The following is a 17,519-nucleotide window of genomic DNA, read 5'->3' on the forward strand; positions in this document are numbered from 1 at the left end:
TCTGAAAGATCTCACATATAAACACTCCTGTGTTCTCTGTATGTGTGTTGCCTTTGAAAATTCCCTGTTTCATGGTTCTATTCTTCTCACCAAACGAGTCTTTCACACCTCCGCTAGGTATGACACATTATCCGCATTATTCTTGTAGCGCCCCCTAGGCCTATCTCCTGGTACTAAAGGGCGTTCCTGGGTTCTTAACTTAATCCCAGTAAAGACCCGTTTGCCGAACTAGTGCGAGCAGTGCCAGTCAATCTTCTCTTCTTTACCGGACAACCCTTCCGCCATCCCTGAAGCAATCCTTCACTCTGCACGCCAACATCAACTTCCGCAAACACCCGCTACTTCGCCGGCTGCCTCTGCGAGTCCCATGGCCCGACCAGCGCCGTTCAGTGGTGAGGCGGAGGATTGCAGCGGTTTTTTGCCTCAGGTTTCACTATATTTCCAAATGCAAGCGCATCAGTTTACCGATGATTCCGCCCGGGTGGCCTTTATTATTTCTCTACTCTCTGGCAGAGCTCTCCAGTGGGCACAATCTCTTTGGAATTCAGATTCCCCAGTGTTAAAGTCCCTGTCAGGTTTCATGTCTCATTTTAAGGAAGTCTTTGGCCAGGCTGTTTCAGATCTCTCAGTTCACGATCAGCTTTACAATCTCCGTCAAGGAAACTCCTCTGTCAGTACGTATGCCCTCCAGTTTCGCACCCTGGCGGCATCCTGTGGCTGGAACGAGTCGGCCCTGATTACCGCTTTCCGCCACGGCCTGAATCCGAACATCCGTCAGCTATTGGTTGTTTATGATGACTCCATGGGAATTGAGAACCTCATTCAGAAGACCATTCGAGTTTCCCATTGCTTCTCCTCCAGCACCTGAGCCCATTCAAGTGGACTCCACCCATCTCACTCCTTCTGAGTGCCAGCGTCGTATCCAGCTTCACCTCTGTCTGTACTGCGGGAGCGACAATCACCTCATCTGCCCCTGTCCTGTTCGACCTCAACGTTCTGCGGTAAGCTCCATTCAGATCCCTCCTAAAGTGGAATCTTTAAAACGTACCATGGTTCATCTACTAACCCCGCATATCTGTGTCTCAGCGCAAGCCCTTCTCGACTCCGGTTCAGCGGGGAACTTCATTTCAACCCAGCTCCTCCAAAAACTGAACGTCTGCAAGCACCGCAGCCTTCAAGAGCTCAGAGTTCAAACCATCCAAGGAAAGCCGCTGGGTCAAGGTCGAATCAGTCATGTCTCTCCCACATTCGCATTGGCTGTTTACACACAGAAGAGATCTCATTCTTGGTGCTGGAGGAGTCTACTGCTGAGCTCATCCTGGGACGCCCCTGGTTGATCCAACATCAGCCCACCATTGACTGGAAATCCGGGGAGGTTCTTCGTTGGGGAGAAAACTGTACACATACCTGTCTAGCTCCAGTCAAGAAGAAAGCCCTATCTTCTCCCTCTTCTTTGTCCTCCGTGCTCAAACCCAAACTCCCAGTCTGTTCGACTTCAGTTGAGAGTCCAGAAGTCCAGCATCAAGTGGAGATTCCTGCTGAGTACAGGGGGTTCCAGGATGTGTTCAGCAAGCAGTTGGCGACCAAGTTACCACCTCATCGGCCATGGGACTGCGCCATCGACCTGCTACCTGGAGCCACTCTACCTAAAGGCCGTATCTACCCTCTCTCCATCCCGGAACAGAAGGCCATGGAGGAGTATGTGAATGAAGCCCTTCAGCAGCAGTTCATCCGACCATCGGTTTCACCTGCCGCTTCCAGCTTCTTTTTCGTGGCTAAGAAGGATGGAGGCTTGCGACCGTGTATTGATAACCGCCATCTCAACTCCCAAACGGTCAAATTTCGCTACCCCCTTCCTCTGGTCCCAGCAGCCCTGGAACAACTACGTGGGGCCCGTATATTCTCCAAGTTGGATCTGCACAGTGCATACAATTTAATCCGTATCCAGGGTGACGAGTGGAAGACTGCTTTCGTCACCCCTTCCGGCCACTATGAGTACAGGGTAATGCCGTTCGGCCTATCCAACGCCCCTGCAGTCTTTCAGAATTATATGAATGAAGTGTTCCGAGAGTACCTCAATAGATTTGTTGTAGTCTACTTGGATGATATCCTCATCTATTCATCATCACTTCCTGAACACAGACGCCATGTCACTCTGGTCCTGCAGAAATTGAGAGTCCATCACTTATTCCTGAAATTGGAGAAATGTGAATTTCACACCACGTCGGTACAGTTTTTGGACTATATCATAAATCAGCATGGTGTGCAAATGGACCAGAGGAAGGTGGATACCATCCGGAACTGGCCGCAGCCCACTACAGTGAAAGAGCTTCAAAGATTCCTCGGATTTGCCAACTTTTATAGGAGATTCATCCATAACTACAGCATTATCAGTGCTCCTCTGACCTCCTCTTTGAAGGGCCAGACCAAGTCTCTATCCTTCTCCCCAGAAGCCATCCAAGCCTTCCAACAATTAAAAGACGCCTTTTCAACCGCTCCCGTCCTCGCCCATCCTGATCCAGATCTGCCATTTGTCGTCGAGGTTGATGCGTCTTCTACTGGAGTAGGAGCAGTCCTCTCCCAGCGGCAGGGTGAACCTTCCAGACTCCATCCATGTGCCTTCTTCTCCAAGAAGCTGTCCCCGGCGGAGCGAAACTATGACATCGGAAATCGGGAACTGCTTGCAATCAAGCTTGCCTTGGAAGAGTGGAGGCATTGGCTGGAGGGAGCCAATCACCAATTTCAAGTAATCACCGATCATCGTAATCTGGAATACCTCAAAGAAGCCAAGCGGCTCAATCCTCGTCAGGCCCGCTGGGCTCTCTTCTTCACCCGTTTTGATTTCGTTGTTACCTACCAACCCGGCTGTAAGAATGGAAAAACTGACGCTCTCTCTCGCCTCTATCATTCCTCGTCTGAGGAGTACCGCCCTGAACCCATTCTCCCTCCAGCCGTGTTCGCCTGTCCAATCCTCTGGGACATAGACGATCAGATATCCCAGGAAAACCGTCTCCATCTCGCTCCGCCGGGAGGTCCAGACTCTGCTCATACAGCTCCGGGCTCTGGTCATCCAGGTAGCAGGCGTACCCTCTCGCTCCTCAGTCAACGGTACTGGTGGCCATCTATCTCCCAAGATGTCTCCCGGTTTGTCCAAGGGTGCTCAGTCTGCGCCATCACTAATACTCCCAGAAAACTCCCGGAGGGTAAACTCGTACCTCTTCCTATACCCCGTCGTCCATGGTCTCATCTAGGTGTAGACTTCATGACTGACCTTCCTAAATCTAACAACTTCACCTGTATTCTAGTAGCAGTGGATCGGTTCTCGAAGGCTTGCAAGCTGATCCCCTTACCTGGACCCCCTACGCCTTTGAGACCGCGGAGGCTTTGTTCCACCATGTTTTCAGAAATTTTGGAATTCCCGAAGATATAGTATCGGATAGAGGTCCGCAGTTCATATCTCGGGTATGGCAAGCCTTCTTCCGACTACTTGGGGTAACTGTTAGTCTATCCTAAGGATACCACCCTCAGACGAACGGCCAGACTGAGCGGAAGATCCAGGAGATAGGACGGTACCTCAGGTCATATTGCCACCAGTACCAGGACAGCTGGAGCCGCTACCTCCCCTGGGCTGAATACGCCCAGAATTCTCTCAGGCAATCCACCACCGGGCTCACTCCTTTTCAATGTATCCTGGGTTTTCAACCTCCTCTATTCCCTTGGTCTGGGGAGCCCTCGGAGGTTCCAGCCGTTGACTATTGGTTCCATCAGAGCGAGAGGGTATGGGACTCAGCTCACGTTCACCTCCAACAGGCAGTGCGAAGGCACAAGACCCAAGCCGATCGTCGACGGACAGACCCTCCCCAGTACCAACCGGGTCAGAAGGTGTGGCTTTCAACCCGAGACATCCGCCTTCGCCTGCCCTGCCGTAAGCTGAGTCCCCGATACATCGGACCATTTACCGTGCAGAGGCAGCTGAATGAAGTCACTTACAGGCTCAACCTCCCACCTCATTACAAGTTTTCACCCTCATTTCACGTCTCCTTGTTAAAACCCTTCATTGATCCTGTCACTTCTCCTCCCTCAGATCCAGGACCTAGGGACTTACCTCCTCCTCCCGTTCCAGTAGAAGAGGAGCCTATCTACCGTGTCCGCAACATCATGGATTCGCGGCGACGAGGCCCCTGGCTGGAATATCTAGTCGACTGGGAGGATTATGGCCCCGAGGAACGCTCATGGGTACCCCGCGAAGACATTCTGGACCCAACCCTCCTCACCCAGTTTCATGCAGACCATCCTGATCGTCCTGCCCCCAGAGGTCGTGGTAGGCCTCGCCGTCGCCAATGCCCCTCTTCTCAAGCGTCAAGAGCCGCCTCGGGAGGGGGGGGTACTGTCAGGATTCCACCACCATCATCATCACTCCCTCCACCCACTCGCTCGTCATCCCCTGAATATTAATTGTCATCACCTGTAATTCTTCATCCTCATCACCGTCACCTGCTATCCTTCATCAATGCTCACCCTTATATACCCACTCTCAACCTTCAGTCTCCGTCTGATCTCGTCATTACATGGCTTACAGACTCTATCTCAACACTCGCCTGAGAATCCGCGAATCTTCTGAGAACCCTCAAAGATCGGCCAGTCTTCTTCTGCCTTCAGTCCTCCTTCGGTGATTCCACTTCCACTTACTGTGATCAGAGATCGTTCAGTTGTATAGATATTGGTCCATACTCGCTCTCACTCTGATATTCCCGTCTGGTTCGGAGCATTCTGCTAATAAAACTCTCAAACGGTCCATCCTGTCTGCCTCCTGTCTCGTTTGTGACAACATTAGCCTCACTTTAGCTAACATTTAACAGTAAGCTAAAATACAGTACATAACACATTAACATGAAACATACACACGGGCCCACACTCACACACACACTACCCGTGATTCGCCCACCCCAATCCTAGTCGGCAAAAGAGCTAAAATATAACAATTAACCGTTGCAGGCCTGGAGCGTTGCTTGTGTTCGGCGTGGCCAATAAACAAAATGACCCCTTCTCTCCCTTTGGAGCAAGGAAAAAACAATTTAAGATACCTTAATCCCAAATGAAGTTCGTCCGTCGAATAACCGCACCGTCACAGGCAGGCAAGTCTCTCACACGCGATGTCCATGGACTGGAAATCACTCACACGGCAGACTTCCTCTCGGCGGCGAAATGTTAGCTTTGGCAAAACTTCAATAACTACAAAATGTTCGGTTTTCAAGTTCACAATTCAGTCCGACTGTGTGCACAAACACAGCCAAAGTCCAACTGGAAACTATACAACGTTTGTCACGTTCTATTTTAATGTCCAAACACTAAAACACGGAGCGATTTCTCGAAGCAACTTCTGCTCCGCTATATCGTCTCTCTTCCTCTTTTTTCCCGGTTGTTCACCTTTCACCTCACGTCATTCCATGCATACCAAACGTCATATATTATTATTTTTTTTTACTACCAAACATCAAAATATTACATGTTACATTACACATTTCACTTTACCAATGAAATTCTTTAAACAAAACCCTTAAAATAAATTTAAACACATACTTAAAACAAACAATTGAATAACAAAAATACAACTCCCATAATCCCTTTCACTTACCCTAAATGAATAGAATGGAAATTAACTACAATAAATATGTTTCTTGAGCTTACTTCTAAATTCAAATTTTTTATATCTTTAAGATAATTTCTTTAGTTCTAATGTATAATTATGAACCTTAATTAATCTAAATTATTTAGCACTTAGATAACTGAAATGTTTTTTAGCACTGGGCTACATTCTTTTATCATTAATCACATTTATCAGCCTTTTTTGTGGAATTTCAATGTTTGCAAAGCAACAAAGCAGCGATCTCACGTCAGGCTCAGTATGCATTTACCCCTTATTTATCAAAAGTCTATAAAACTATAAAATACAACAAAACATTTTCTTACAACCTTACGTGAATTATTGTGACAGAAATGCATTATGAAGAAGAAATGCACCTGCTATTAGTAGCATTAGAGCTAACGTTAGCATCAAGCTACATCAGACAATGTGTACAGCTAAATGTGCCATTTTGAATCCATTTTCACAGACTATGTGATGGGTAGCTTTGTGTGTGCTTAGTGTCATTCAAGACAAAAAGGATCACTTTGTTTCCACCAGTGCTATTTCAGTATCATTGAGATACTATTAAAGGATTTATTTATTTATTTATTATTATTTATTTATTTTATTTGTTTATTTTTAGTTTAACCTTGGTTTCCACAATAGTGCATTATTAGATCATTAGAGGTAGAAATAGTTGAATGTTTGAGTGGTTTGATTGTTTTGGGAATCTGTACAAAATGAATACTACATGAAAAAAAAAAAACGGAATACATGCTGCTCTTATGTTTAATTCACTGATCTATAATATAGAACTGGATTGCTCATGATGTCATTAAAGTGAAGCCACCGCGCCGCCATATTGGTAATCCCTAGTGTGCGAAAACGTTCCATTGAATTAATAGGAATTTGTATGATTTTAATGAGAAAACATCACCTAACAAGTCAGCGTTTATAAAATATGAAGTATCTCTGTACAATGCAAACACCCTAGGAATGTAAACGGTTATTTTTTTAATGTCGGGAATTTCCCCTACTTAGTGAGCATCATGAACATGATAAACATCAGACGGACACGACCTCAAACATATAACAAAGAACGAAGTGTTTGTTCTGAAATCTGAATTTATTCAGAGAAATAACTGACTATATACAGTACGGATTTAAGAAATAAATACTAAGCTTTATTTCCCAGATAGTAAATAAATAAAAAAAAATGCATTAGAGCAATATTAACAACATAATTGTATTATTCATTTTAATATAATCCATTTCTGATACTAATACTTTCATGTATAATAATTCCTGAATAATTTTGTTCATAAAGAAATAAGCCATTTTTATGTGTTTGATCAGTTACCTGTGTCGTCAGTGCGCAGCAGACACACCCACCTACACAATTTACATATATCGCTTATCCTGCCCCAAAAGACCATAAACACTGCAGATGACATCTGAAGTAAACATTACTTTATTACACATAACATAAAAACGAGTCCCGTTTTGACTGATCAGCTTCAAATCGAGTTATTTAGGACAGCGGTTTGAATGTAACTCAATGGTGCTCTCTGCTGGTAGGGATTAGTAAAATGGCCGATCGAACACTTCCGGTGGCTTCACTGCCTGTTGGCAGTTTAGAACGTGATGAGCGATCCAGTTATATATATAGATCAGTGGTTTAATTTCATTGTACTTGCACTGCCACTTTTTTATTACTCTGTGACACACTACAATGACTTTTGGACATTGCTCTACTCAGGAATACATCTGAATGTGTGCTGCTCTTAAGTTTATTTATTGCATCTGCACTGCCACTTTAATTTTCCTCCATTGTAGCTCTACGTCACTCTACAATGACATTTTAGACACCGTTCTACCCCAGTAATCACAATACCTCAGGACTTCTTATGTACACCATAACTCTAAACACTGATTACCTTTATTGTACCTATTACCACTGTTGGGAACGTTACTTTAAAAAAGTAATTAGTAATAGTTACTCACTACTTGTTCCAAAAAGTAAATGAGTAAGTAACTGAATTACTCTATAATAAAAGTAACTCGTTACCAGGGAAAGTAACTATTTGCGTTACTGTAAAAAACAAAAAACAAAAAAACGTGTTCGTACATAACTTTCATATTTATTGCACGTCAACAGACAGCAAGAGTTTTATCCTGCACTTCAAGTATTATCTTTGTAAGAAAACTGTTTTGGGCCACTAGCTTTGTAGATGTGTGTGTCACACATTATATGTACACATTACATACACGTTCTTGGCTTTTACCACAATTAATTTGAAGTAGTGCTTATATCTCCACCTTGAAAATGGCAACTTTTCATCGGATTGCTCCTGAGTCGCCATCTCTGCTGCTGCTGCGAATCTCTGTGTAGCTGTTGCCTGTGTGTGTGTTTGGCGCCGCTGGCGCTGGTGCATGTGCCGGCATGTGTGTAAAAACACTGGCTCTGATTGGCTACCATGAAACACATGACTCTGCCTTAGCCAATCATAATCGCTTATCTCGTTTTTAACCCACCTCCAAACTCGCTGTGTGAGCCAGGGGTGTGTTCGGATTACATAGTTTATTAAATCAATGCATAGTAACGCACCACATTTTACTTTCAAGTAATGGTAACGGCGTTGTAATGACGAGAAAAGTAATTAGTTAGATTACCCCGTTACTGAAAAAATAATGTCGTTACCTAACGCCGTTCATTTAAACGCCGTTATTCCAAACACTGCCTATTACTTCCACTTATGGGAATATAATGGTAATCCATGTCTTTCTGTCTATGGGCACTGTAGTCACTCAAGAACCTCAGTGCTCTCCATGTACGTCTATGACTTATGTCTTGTTATTGTCACTGTATGTCTGAGCCTCATCACAAGCATTTCAATGCCCAGTTCCCTTTCGAAGGGAACTTCGACAATACATCATCGACGTTATGGGGAACGCCTCAGGTGTGACAGGTGTCTGAATCAAATATCAAATCACAGCAATCATGCTGACCGGCGACAGCCATGAATCATCAGCTTGAATGATGAGCATGCAACCTGGATATATAAAAAGGGCGCCTTGAAACCATGACAATATCCTTTTCATCTTCAGGGACTGTTTTGTCTGATTTAAACGTCTGCTTACAGCGAAAATGAAACGCACATCTAAGGCAAGTCCTAAAATTTAAATGTGCTGACCCGTGCCCAAGATATTTGTCGCCGGGTGACACTCATGAGATGTGTGTGTATTGTTTGGGTGAAGAGGGAGCGTCTTGTGCAAATTGTGAGCGTCTTCCTATAACGCTCCGCTCTCGTCTGGCTCTCTTCTCGAGGGAAGAGAGTTCAGCATCTGGTCCTCGCGGATCGGGTCCAGCTCGTGCCGAGGCAGAGCGGCGACGCACTTTATGGGGCTCCCAGATGGAGCTCGCTAACAGTCTCGAGAGGGGTGTTAACCTCTCGGACGCATCATCGGCTGATGAGAGTGAGCTGCAGGTGGATGACGGAGACGATTCTCCTACTGATACTGCAGCGAGTGCTCTTCGGGCTGGGCAAGAGATAGCTGAGGATGATGATTTAGGTCCTCAACCTCGTCAGCCATCCTGCCCTGTGTACACAGAGTTGGTGGAAGTTATGGAGCACACCACTGACAAACTTCAGTTGCCATGGCAGCGCGCTCAGGGAGAGATCATTCGCGGTCATTTGGATGATCGGTTTCTCCCTGAACATAGACTACCAGCTCAGCAGAGCCTTCCATTCCTTCCTGATCTCCATTCAGAGATCGAGAGGGCATGGAAGAAACCGTACTCTGCCCGTATTCATCGACATCAGCGGGGTAATTTCGCTGATGTTAAGGGGATCAGGGAGTATGGTTATGTGTCGATGCCGCCCATTGACGAGACGTTTGCGAACTATCTTATGATGGGACTTATGATGAGAACTATGTTCTGATGGCCCGCCGTAGCAACTGGTTGATGTGAGCACCTCTTTTAGGCATGTAAAAGTGGTGGACTCCAGATTAATTGAGAACTCTCTGGCGAGTCTTCACTCCGTATGCCGCAGGTGAACTTTTTGGTTTGTAAAATTCTGTGTATAACTAACACTGATTTGTATTTCTCTACAGACCTTGTTCCCTGTATAAACTTAGCGGGTCATTCTTAGAGGAGCAATTAAAGTATTGGACTTTAGGGCCCTGAAGCCTCCCCCAGTTGGTGGCTAGAGCGAATTAGGGAGAAGCTCAAAGAAGATGTGGCTTCTGTGCTGAGTATGTGATGGCCTTCCTGTCATAACAGTTTATATGTGTTGTTCCCACTTTTTTGAACCATCAGATAGTAGGCCTCATAAGGCCTCCCTGAAGGCAAAGCCCCAAAGATAGTCAACTGGACTGCCAGTCTGGCTCACTATCAGCTATGGTTTTCAGGTAGTAGGCCTCTCCAGGCCTCCCTGAAAGTAAGCTCCTTCATGTCATGGTTTTTCATACTTTGAGTTTCCACTCTGTAAGTGAACTCCCATGCACTGTGTTTATCAGGTAGTGGGCCTCACTAGGCCTCCCTGAAGTTGAGCTCCCACATACTGTGGTTGTCAGGTAGTAGGCCTCACCAGGCCTCCCTGGAGTTGAGTTCCAAATTACTTTCAGTTTCCACTTAAGGTGGTTATCTGGTAACAGGTAGTAGGCCTCTCTAGGCCTCTCTGTAGGTGAACTCCCACATATTGTGGTTATCAGGTAGTAGGCTTCACCAGGTCTCTCTGAAGGCGAGCTCCCACATACTGTGGTTGTGAGGTAGTAGGCCTCACCAGGCCTCCCTGGAGTTGAGTTCCAAATTACTTTCAGTTTCCACTTAAGGTGGTTATCTGGTAACAGGTAATAGGCCTCTCTGTAGGTGAACTCCCACATATTGTGGTTATCAGGTAGTAGGCTTCACCAGGCCTCTCTGAAGGTGAGCTCCCACATACTGTGGTTGTCAGGTAGTAGGCCTCTCCAGGTCTCCCTGAGAGTAGTTTCACAGTGGTGCTGGGTTTTGTAAGCTAGTGGCTGCTTACTTTCAGTTTAGGCAGCTACCGAAAGTGAGCTCGCGCCCAGGCTCGGCTTAAGTTTTTATTATCTGCTACGGGTTCCCTCCTGGACCCTCTTTATCTTGCTACACCCTGGTTGCCTACCAGGTAGATCTTATGCTCCCCTCACTGAGGGTCAATATGAGAATGTGGTCTCCTGAGTCTGGTCAGTCGGCTCTCATTAGGCCTCCCAGTTAGATCAGTCCTTAGGCCCTCACAATCCTCCTCAGTGTTTTGAAACACAAACACTGGGTAGATCCATGGATCCAGTAGAGAAACTCCTCTCGCTGGCAAGGGTTGTAAAGCACTATGCTTTACTCATACTCTCCAGGATATCCGTCTCTGAGATCTGGGCCGAGTGGTTCACTGCCTGCTCCGCAGTTCCTTGGGTTGGATTCCTTCCTAAAGGCAAGTGTCCAGAGGCTCTGTCTTTGGACAGACAGGAAGTGGACAGTCTGTAGTGTCTTATGTAGTGACACCAGGTCAGGCCTGCCTTGTGGCATTTCAGGTGGCACTTTCCCCTGAATAGTGATTGGCTGGGGTTCCCTCGGGTTCCCTAGCCACATTCCCTAGAAGGGACCCTTTCTAAGAAGTCGAAGTTGTGTTCCTAGGCCCTTGAGCAGGCCCAGGTAGACCTTTCACTAAACTATGTTTATGGAGGTTTTCTGTGGTATCATATAGCTTGGGCTATGACCGTAGGGAGTGCTGTCACTGACAGCCCAGTGTGACCTGAGGGTGAGTGGTTCTAGCGTTCATTGAATTGCTGGTTCTGACAGTTGTCACTGCCATTGGGCATGCACTCCCTTTAGCATGGTGGCGTGGGTATTTTGTTCCCCATAACGCCGATGACGTATTGTCGAAGTTCCCTTCAAAAGGGAATGTCTCAGGTTACAGCATGATTGCTGTGAGTTTATATTTGATTTCAGACACCTGTCACGCCTGAGGCGTTCCCCATAATGTCGATGACGGATTGTCTCGTTCCCTATTCTCAGGGAACAAAGGTTACATTTGTAACCTGAGACGTTTTCCCCAGTGTTACACAAATGACAAATGCCTCTTGACCTCTTGCCCTTTTGAATGAGATCAATGGCAGTTGCTTCTCTTAAAACATTACACTGACAAAAAAACTCACCCACATGACAAACATACAAAAAAAAAAACGAACTACGTCACGTTTGCAGTATTAGTGATCCAAATGAATGCTATTTAGTATTAATGATCAAAATAAACACTATTATCTCTCTCTCTCTCTCTCTCTCTCTCTCTCTCTCTCTTTCTACACTCTAAAAAATGCTGGGTTGTTTCAACCCAACTTTGGGTCAAATATGGACTAACCCAGCTGTTGGGTTAAATTTTGTAATTAAATTTTTAACCCAAAAGTTGGGTTAGTCCATATTTGACCCAAAGTTGGGTTGAAACCACCCAGCATTTTTTATAATAGTATATGTTAACATCCCTCCTTTTATGTTTAGATCCAGCCGGTGGTTTCACGGAGTAGTTTAGCTACCATCCCGGCCGGAGTGACCAGAGAGGAAGAGAGTAGCCGTTCACACAGCACAAAGAAAGGAGCATTCCATGAGGTCTTCAACCTACCTGAGAATGAGAAACCTCTGCCTGGTGAGACCTTTCTTAGACTTGCTATTCATCTTATGACACTTTGCTTCCCTAAAGAAAAAAGTACTTGAAAAGTACTCCACTAAAGCATAAAAATTAACATACTTGTTCAATTGAAAAAAAAAATTATACAGGCAGTTATTCTCCTTTGAAAGTGTGCGTTCTGTGTCCGAACAACTGTCTTTGTTTTGGTTTGTGAAACCCACCCACTGCCAGTTTACCCAATTGTATTTCGCCCCCCGGGTTGTCAATTGAAAGTGAAAGTGAAATTGAAATACACACTGTATTTCATTTAATTCATTGTCAAGTGCACTCCTTTCTGTTGGTTTCATTAATCTGGCAACCTGTGTGTGCATTAAGTTTGAGGAGAAGGGCCCGGGTGAAAAAAACCCCCCCAAAAAAGCCCTCTCCAATATTTTTACATTTGGACTGCAATAACTAGTTAAACCACTCGATGTCAATCCTGCTTACAGCACCAGTTGTACCTCATAAACAGATTTTTACTCCCTTCTCTTTACACTTTTGTACAAGTGTGTGATTTAGTGGTGTTTTCTTGCAGTATGTGAGAATGGTTGGAGATGCTGTCTGATAAACAGAGACAGGAAGATGCCGACTGACTACATTCGCAATGGGATGCTCTATGTCACTGAGAAGTAAGAAACATTTGCTCAGTATCTGATTGTTGAGCACAGCAAGATGCTGGCAACACTTTTCACTCTGTTTTATGCTGTTATAAATAGTTTCACACATTTGTACATTAACATGTGATGTACGGTAATGCAGTAGCAATATAATTACCATCGGTTGTCCATCCAAACAGCTGCCTGTGTTTTGAGAGCTCCAGCACAAGATCAGGATCTTCAAAGAAGAACAAAGTCATCAAACTGGTGGACATCACAGACATCCAGAAGGTATGTGCAAGTGTTGTTATCTTTAAGTAAAAACGACTGAAATAATTTTCGGTCATTGAAATAAAACTTACACTCAAAGAGTTAACTGAAAAAAAAAAAAAGATTAATAAATGTTTATTAATAATAATAATTATTATTTCATTAAATGTTATTTATATATATATATATATATATATATATATATATATATATATATATATATATATATATATATATATATATATATACACACACACACACACAAATACAAAAAAATGAAAATACAAATAATTTTATGAACTTTTGACCATTTATAATTCACTAACATATTGCATATGAGGACTATACCTTTGTGTCATACAGCAGTAGGTGCATCAGAGACTTCACACAGACCTGCATGTAAAGGGCATTTTAATTAAATATGTATACATTTTTGGAGTTTCTAAATTATACATTAATATTTTAAATGTTTTTTTGCCATGCCATGTTAGCACTATGCTCTACTGTTTGAGCTACAGGCGGGCTTATTGTAATAAAGCTATAATATTGATAACATTGATTAGCAAATATGCATATTGTTTTTGCAGCTGGAATACACTGGATTCCTTTTTGCTCAGATTTACAGCATGGAGTAACAACATTTGCAGATTGGCAAAGACATTGGGCAAATTTGTGCAGTGTGTTCCAAAACTTTGTCATCATTTATTTACCCTCATTTATTTAAGTTATTCAGAGTCAGAGAGGCTTTATTATCATATATATATATATATATATATATATATATATATATATATATATATATATATATATATATATATATATATATATATATAATATATAGATATGTATTGATCAAAAATACAGAAAAAATTTTAATATTGTAATATATATATTCTACTGTTACAGTAACTCTTGGATTTCTTTTTCCACAGTATAAAGTTTTATCAGTTCTGCCTGGGTCTGGAATGGGCATTTCTATTGCCACTCCATCAACACAGAAGGTACTTTTCAAAATACACAGAGTTTCTAAGCTGCTTCAAAGAAAATCATGATATTAATGTTTAAAATATCTAAGTCTCTTATAGGCACATTTAGGCAGATAAGAGCTAAACAATATAGTTTATATTTTGCAACGATATAAGCATTCAAGCAGCTGAACTATACTATATTGTATATATATTACATTAAGAGTGTACTGTATGTATGCTGATAAAGTTGGATGTACTTTATCACCCTCATTAAAATAATTACGCTGTCTGTTTATTGTTTTGATTAATAAATAAATAAAGTCTGACAGTGAATCGCTTCATCTTGTTCTCACAGCCACTGGTCTTTGGTGCCATGGTACACAGAGATGAGGCCTTTGAGACAATTTTTACCCAGTACATGAAGATCATGACCACAGCCAACCCTGAGATGTAACTCACCCTTTATCCTGCTGGAGGATATCTCATTTGGATAATAGTTTCCTGTCTAGTTAACTTCAAACGACTGTAATTTGTAAGATTGTGGGCATCTGATGTGACTAGCAGGAGATTCAGCGAGTGGACATTCCAGTGAGGGTTTTTGCATCTCAAAGCAGAGGCTTTTCCAACTTGAGGGATGCGGGTGGCTTCTTATTATGCTTTTCAAAAATGAGCATACTGATCAGTGTACAGACTTGTGTTTTGTACTTGTCTCTCATTGATTCAGATTTCATGTCTGGTTTTATTGTTTTATTGTCTGGAAGATGTTACAGGAAGGATGGTCTTTAACACTTTAGACAGCATAAAATAACTTAATCAGTATTTTTGTTTAAAAGACAATTAACCACAATTGTTAGGTAAAACAAATCAAAAGCTATATTTAAGATATATTTCATTGAAATTTCCTTCTCATTTAAATTTGCCTTTAAGCTAAATTTTAATATTTTAAACCGGTAAATAAGACAAATATACTGATAAATATTTAATGTAATTTTGCAGTAATTGCATTTTAAGGTGTGTTAACACTTATAATGTTTTGCAGCAAAAATTGACAGGAAATCACTTTTAATAAGAGTTTGAGCAATATCAGACAACATAAAGTTATAGTATGTGTCTCATGCTCTATATTTTATCTTGACCTTCACTCTCAAATTTAATTTATATTTGTAGTCAGCATAATTTATTTATATACTATACATACATTTTTTATATTCAGGTTAGTTCTAAAGTTAAACTTTGTGCACTTTGTTATTTTGCAATGGTCACTGTTCAAGTTGCCAGAAATCTAAAACTTTCATTGAAAATGAATGTAAATTATTTTTGTCACTGCAAATGAGTGCAAATAACCTTTAAGGCTGATAAACAAAGCATTTTTTTACGTGTTTGCATTGTTGCTGTGTGCGCAAAAACACACTTAAAACTCATTTAAATCTCACCTCTCAGAAAAGAGTGCTTCATGTGTTTTTAGCAGAATATCTTCCCAAGTTTAACTTTGGGAAAGCGTAGTTTCAAATTATTTAAAATGCCTTTCTTCTAAACTGTAATGGCAGTCAGCAGAATCACTAACACTAATTAGATATGAATGGTGTCAAACTCAGAAACGAACACTGGGTTGCACTTTATTTTATTTTACAAAGTGACTCTAAACTCATCTTGATGACAATTTTTAGGCCATTAGAGCAATTTTTGGTTGAATCTCACTGAGAAATATCCAGATCATATTTTACCACAAAATCTAAAGAATGCATAGTTACGAAAAAAGAAAAAAAACTTGATTCTCAGTCATGAATTATTCCAGAACAACTATGTGTAAACTATTGAAAAACTGACCAGCAGCAAATTTTAGATGTAGTGGTAAAACAATTCAGTGGCAATATCCTGTAATGTTGAAATATAAGAGAAATCTAACTTAAGGAATTGTACAATATTTATAGTGGGTCACACTTTTCATTTGTCTACCCTAAACAGAAGAGCTTTGCACAGATACACTATAATATTAAGAGTTTATTTAAATGTTGGAAATTACATTTGTATAATTTGTATCTAAGACATTCCAAAGATCATCATTTTATGAGAAAATACTGTTCTGGGTTTTCAAAGACTTTACTCACCCATATGAGGGACTGTTGAATGTTGCTCAGCTCCCAAAGATGAATCTGTGTATTTTACCAAAGGCCATTTAGAGCTTTTGGAATTTTCCCACACGCTGGCTGATGTTTTGGATTGCACTTATGAAGCACAGAATGAATCGATTGACTAATAATTTTGCCAAATGTTGTTTCTTTAAACTGCTCTTCTGCATTGTCTGTCTCAAATTGATGTTTACACAGGCCGGGTGTAAATCCAGTCCAGACCAGGTTGATCCCTGCTAAACAGCCCAGCCCAGGGGTGTGAAAACTGGAATAATATAATATAATTTATTTTATTTTATTTTATTATTATTATTTTTCATCTTCTTGTGGTTTTTGGATGCAACTGCTTTAATATCAGCACTAAGAAATACATTACAAGTAAATGAATACAGTACATGAATGTACATGCATAGGTCATATTTCTTTTAGATGTGAAAGAAAAAAAAAATATAAATAATATTTTGTAGATTTCCTGAAATTCTTTGTTTAAAAAATTAACATGTTATCCAGTAAAGATTTTGAAGTACTATATTTATACATCATGGTTATATTGTACTGCCTTAAATTTGTGCTGATTTTAAGTTTTTATTTATGCAATATATAATTGCTTTCTTATTTGAATTTAGTGGTTGAATATGAGACTTGTTCATGAAGTTCACACACACACACAATATACATTTTAAAAGCAACAGTTTACATAAAAATGCTTTGTTGGGCTGTTTAACTGAGCATCATAAGTCATTGTGTATCTGGAGATGCTCAAGTTGGCACTAGTTGATAAAGTATTTGTTAACTGTGTAAATGTTTGCTATTTTCATAATATTTTCTAATGAGTTCATCTGACAGATGTGAATTGTTATTATTTGTTAGCTGTTTTTTTCTGGCTGTCTGAAGACAAATGATTTATATACAAAATGATGATAACATGTTATGTTCTGATTTCAATAGAACAATGTATATTGTTAAATCATAATGTGTTGTACAGTTTTTTTTATTTAAGTAAATTAATGAATTGTATAGACTTATGTGTGTCTGTGTGATTTTTTTAATTCGTTTTTTAATGATTTTTGGTACATTTTACTTCAAATTCACATATTTGGGTGAACTTACTCTTGGTGCTGCGTTCAACACTATTGACCACAACATTCTTTTGAATAGACTAGGCATTAATGGCATTAATTCCATTAATGTTGGCATTAATGGAAGTGCATTAGCATAGTTTAAATCATACTTATATGACCGCAATC

The 17,519-nt window shown here is 41.4% G+C and overlaps 1 protein-coding gene across 1 annotated transcript in view; it reads left to right on the plus strand.

The window, feature by feature from the left end:
* Positions 1 to 17,293, plus strand: part of LOC127971003 (GRAM domain-containing protein 4) — a 192,411-nt gene extending 175,118 nt beyond the window's left edge. The window contains exons 10-14 of the mRNA XM_052573743.1: positions 12,144 to 12,288; positions 12,845 to 12,938; positions 13,106 to 13,196; positions 14,108 to 14,176; positions 14,499 to 17,293. Of these exons, the coding sequence (XP_052429703.1) occupies positions 12,144 to 12,288; positions 12,845 to 12,938; positions 13,106 to 13,196; positions 14,108 to 14,176; positions 14,499 to 14,597 (498 nt within the window). The 3' untranslated portion in view covers positions 14,598 to 17,293. The remainder of the gene's footprint in view (positions 1 to 12,143; positions 12,289 to 12,844; positions 12,939 to 13,105; positions 13,197 to 14,107; positions 14,177 to 14,498) is intronic.
* Positions 17,294 to 17,519: the final 226 nt, after the last annotated feature.

The sequence above is a fragment of the Carassius gibelio genome, chromosome A4 (genome assembly GCF_023724105.1).
Source record: "Carassius gibelio isolate Cgi1373 ecotype wild population from Czech Republic chromosome A4, carGib1.2-hapl.c, whole genome shotgun sequence".
Taxonomy (NCBI): Eukaryota; Metazoa; Chordata; class Actinopteri; order Cypriniformes; family Cyprinidae; genus Carassius; species Carassius gibelio.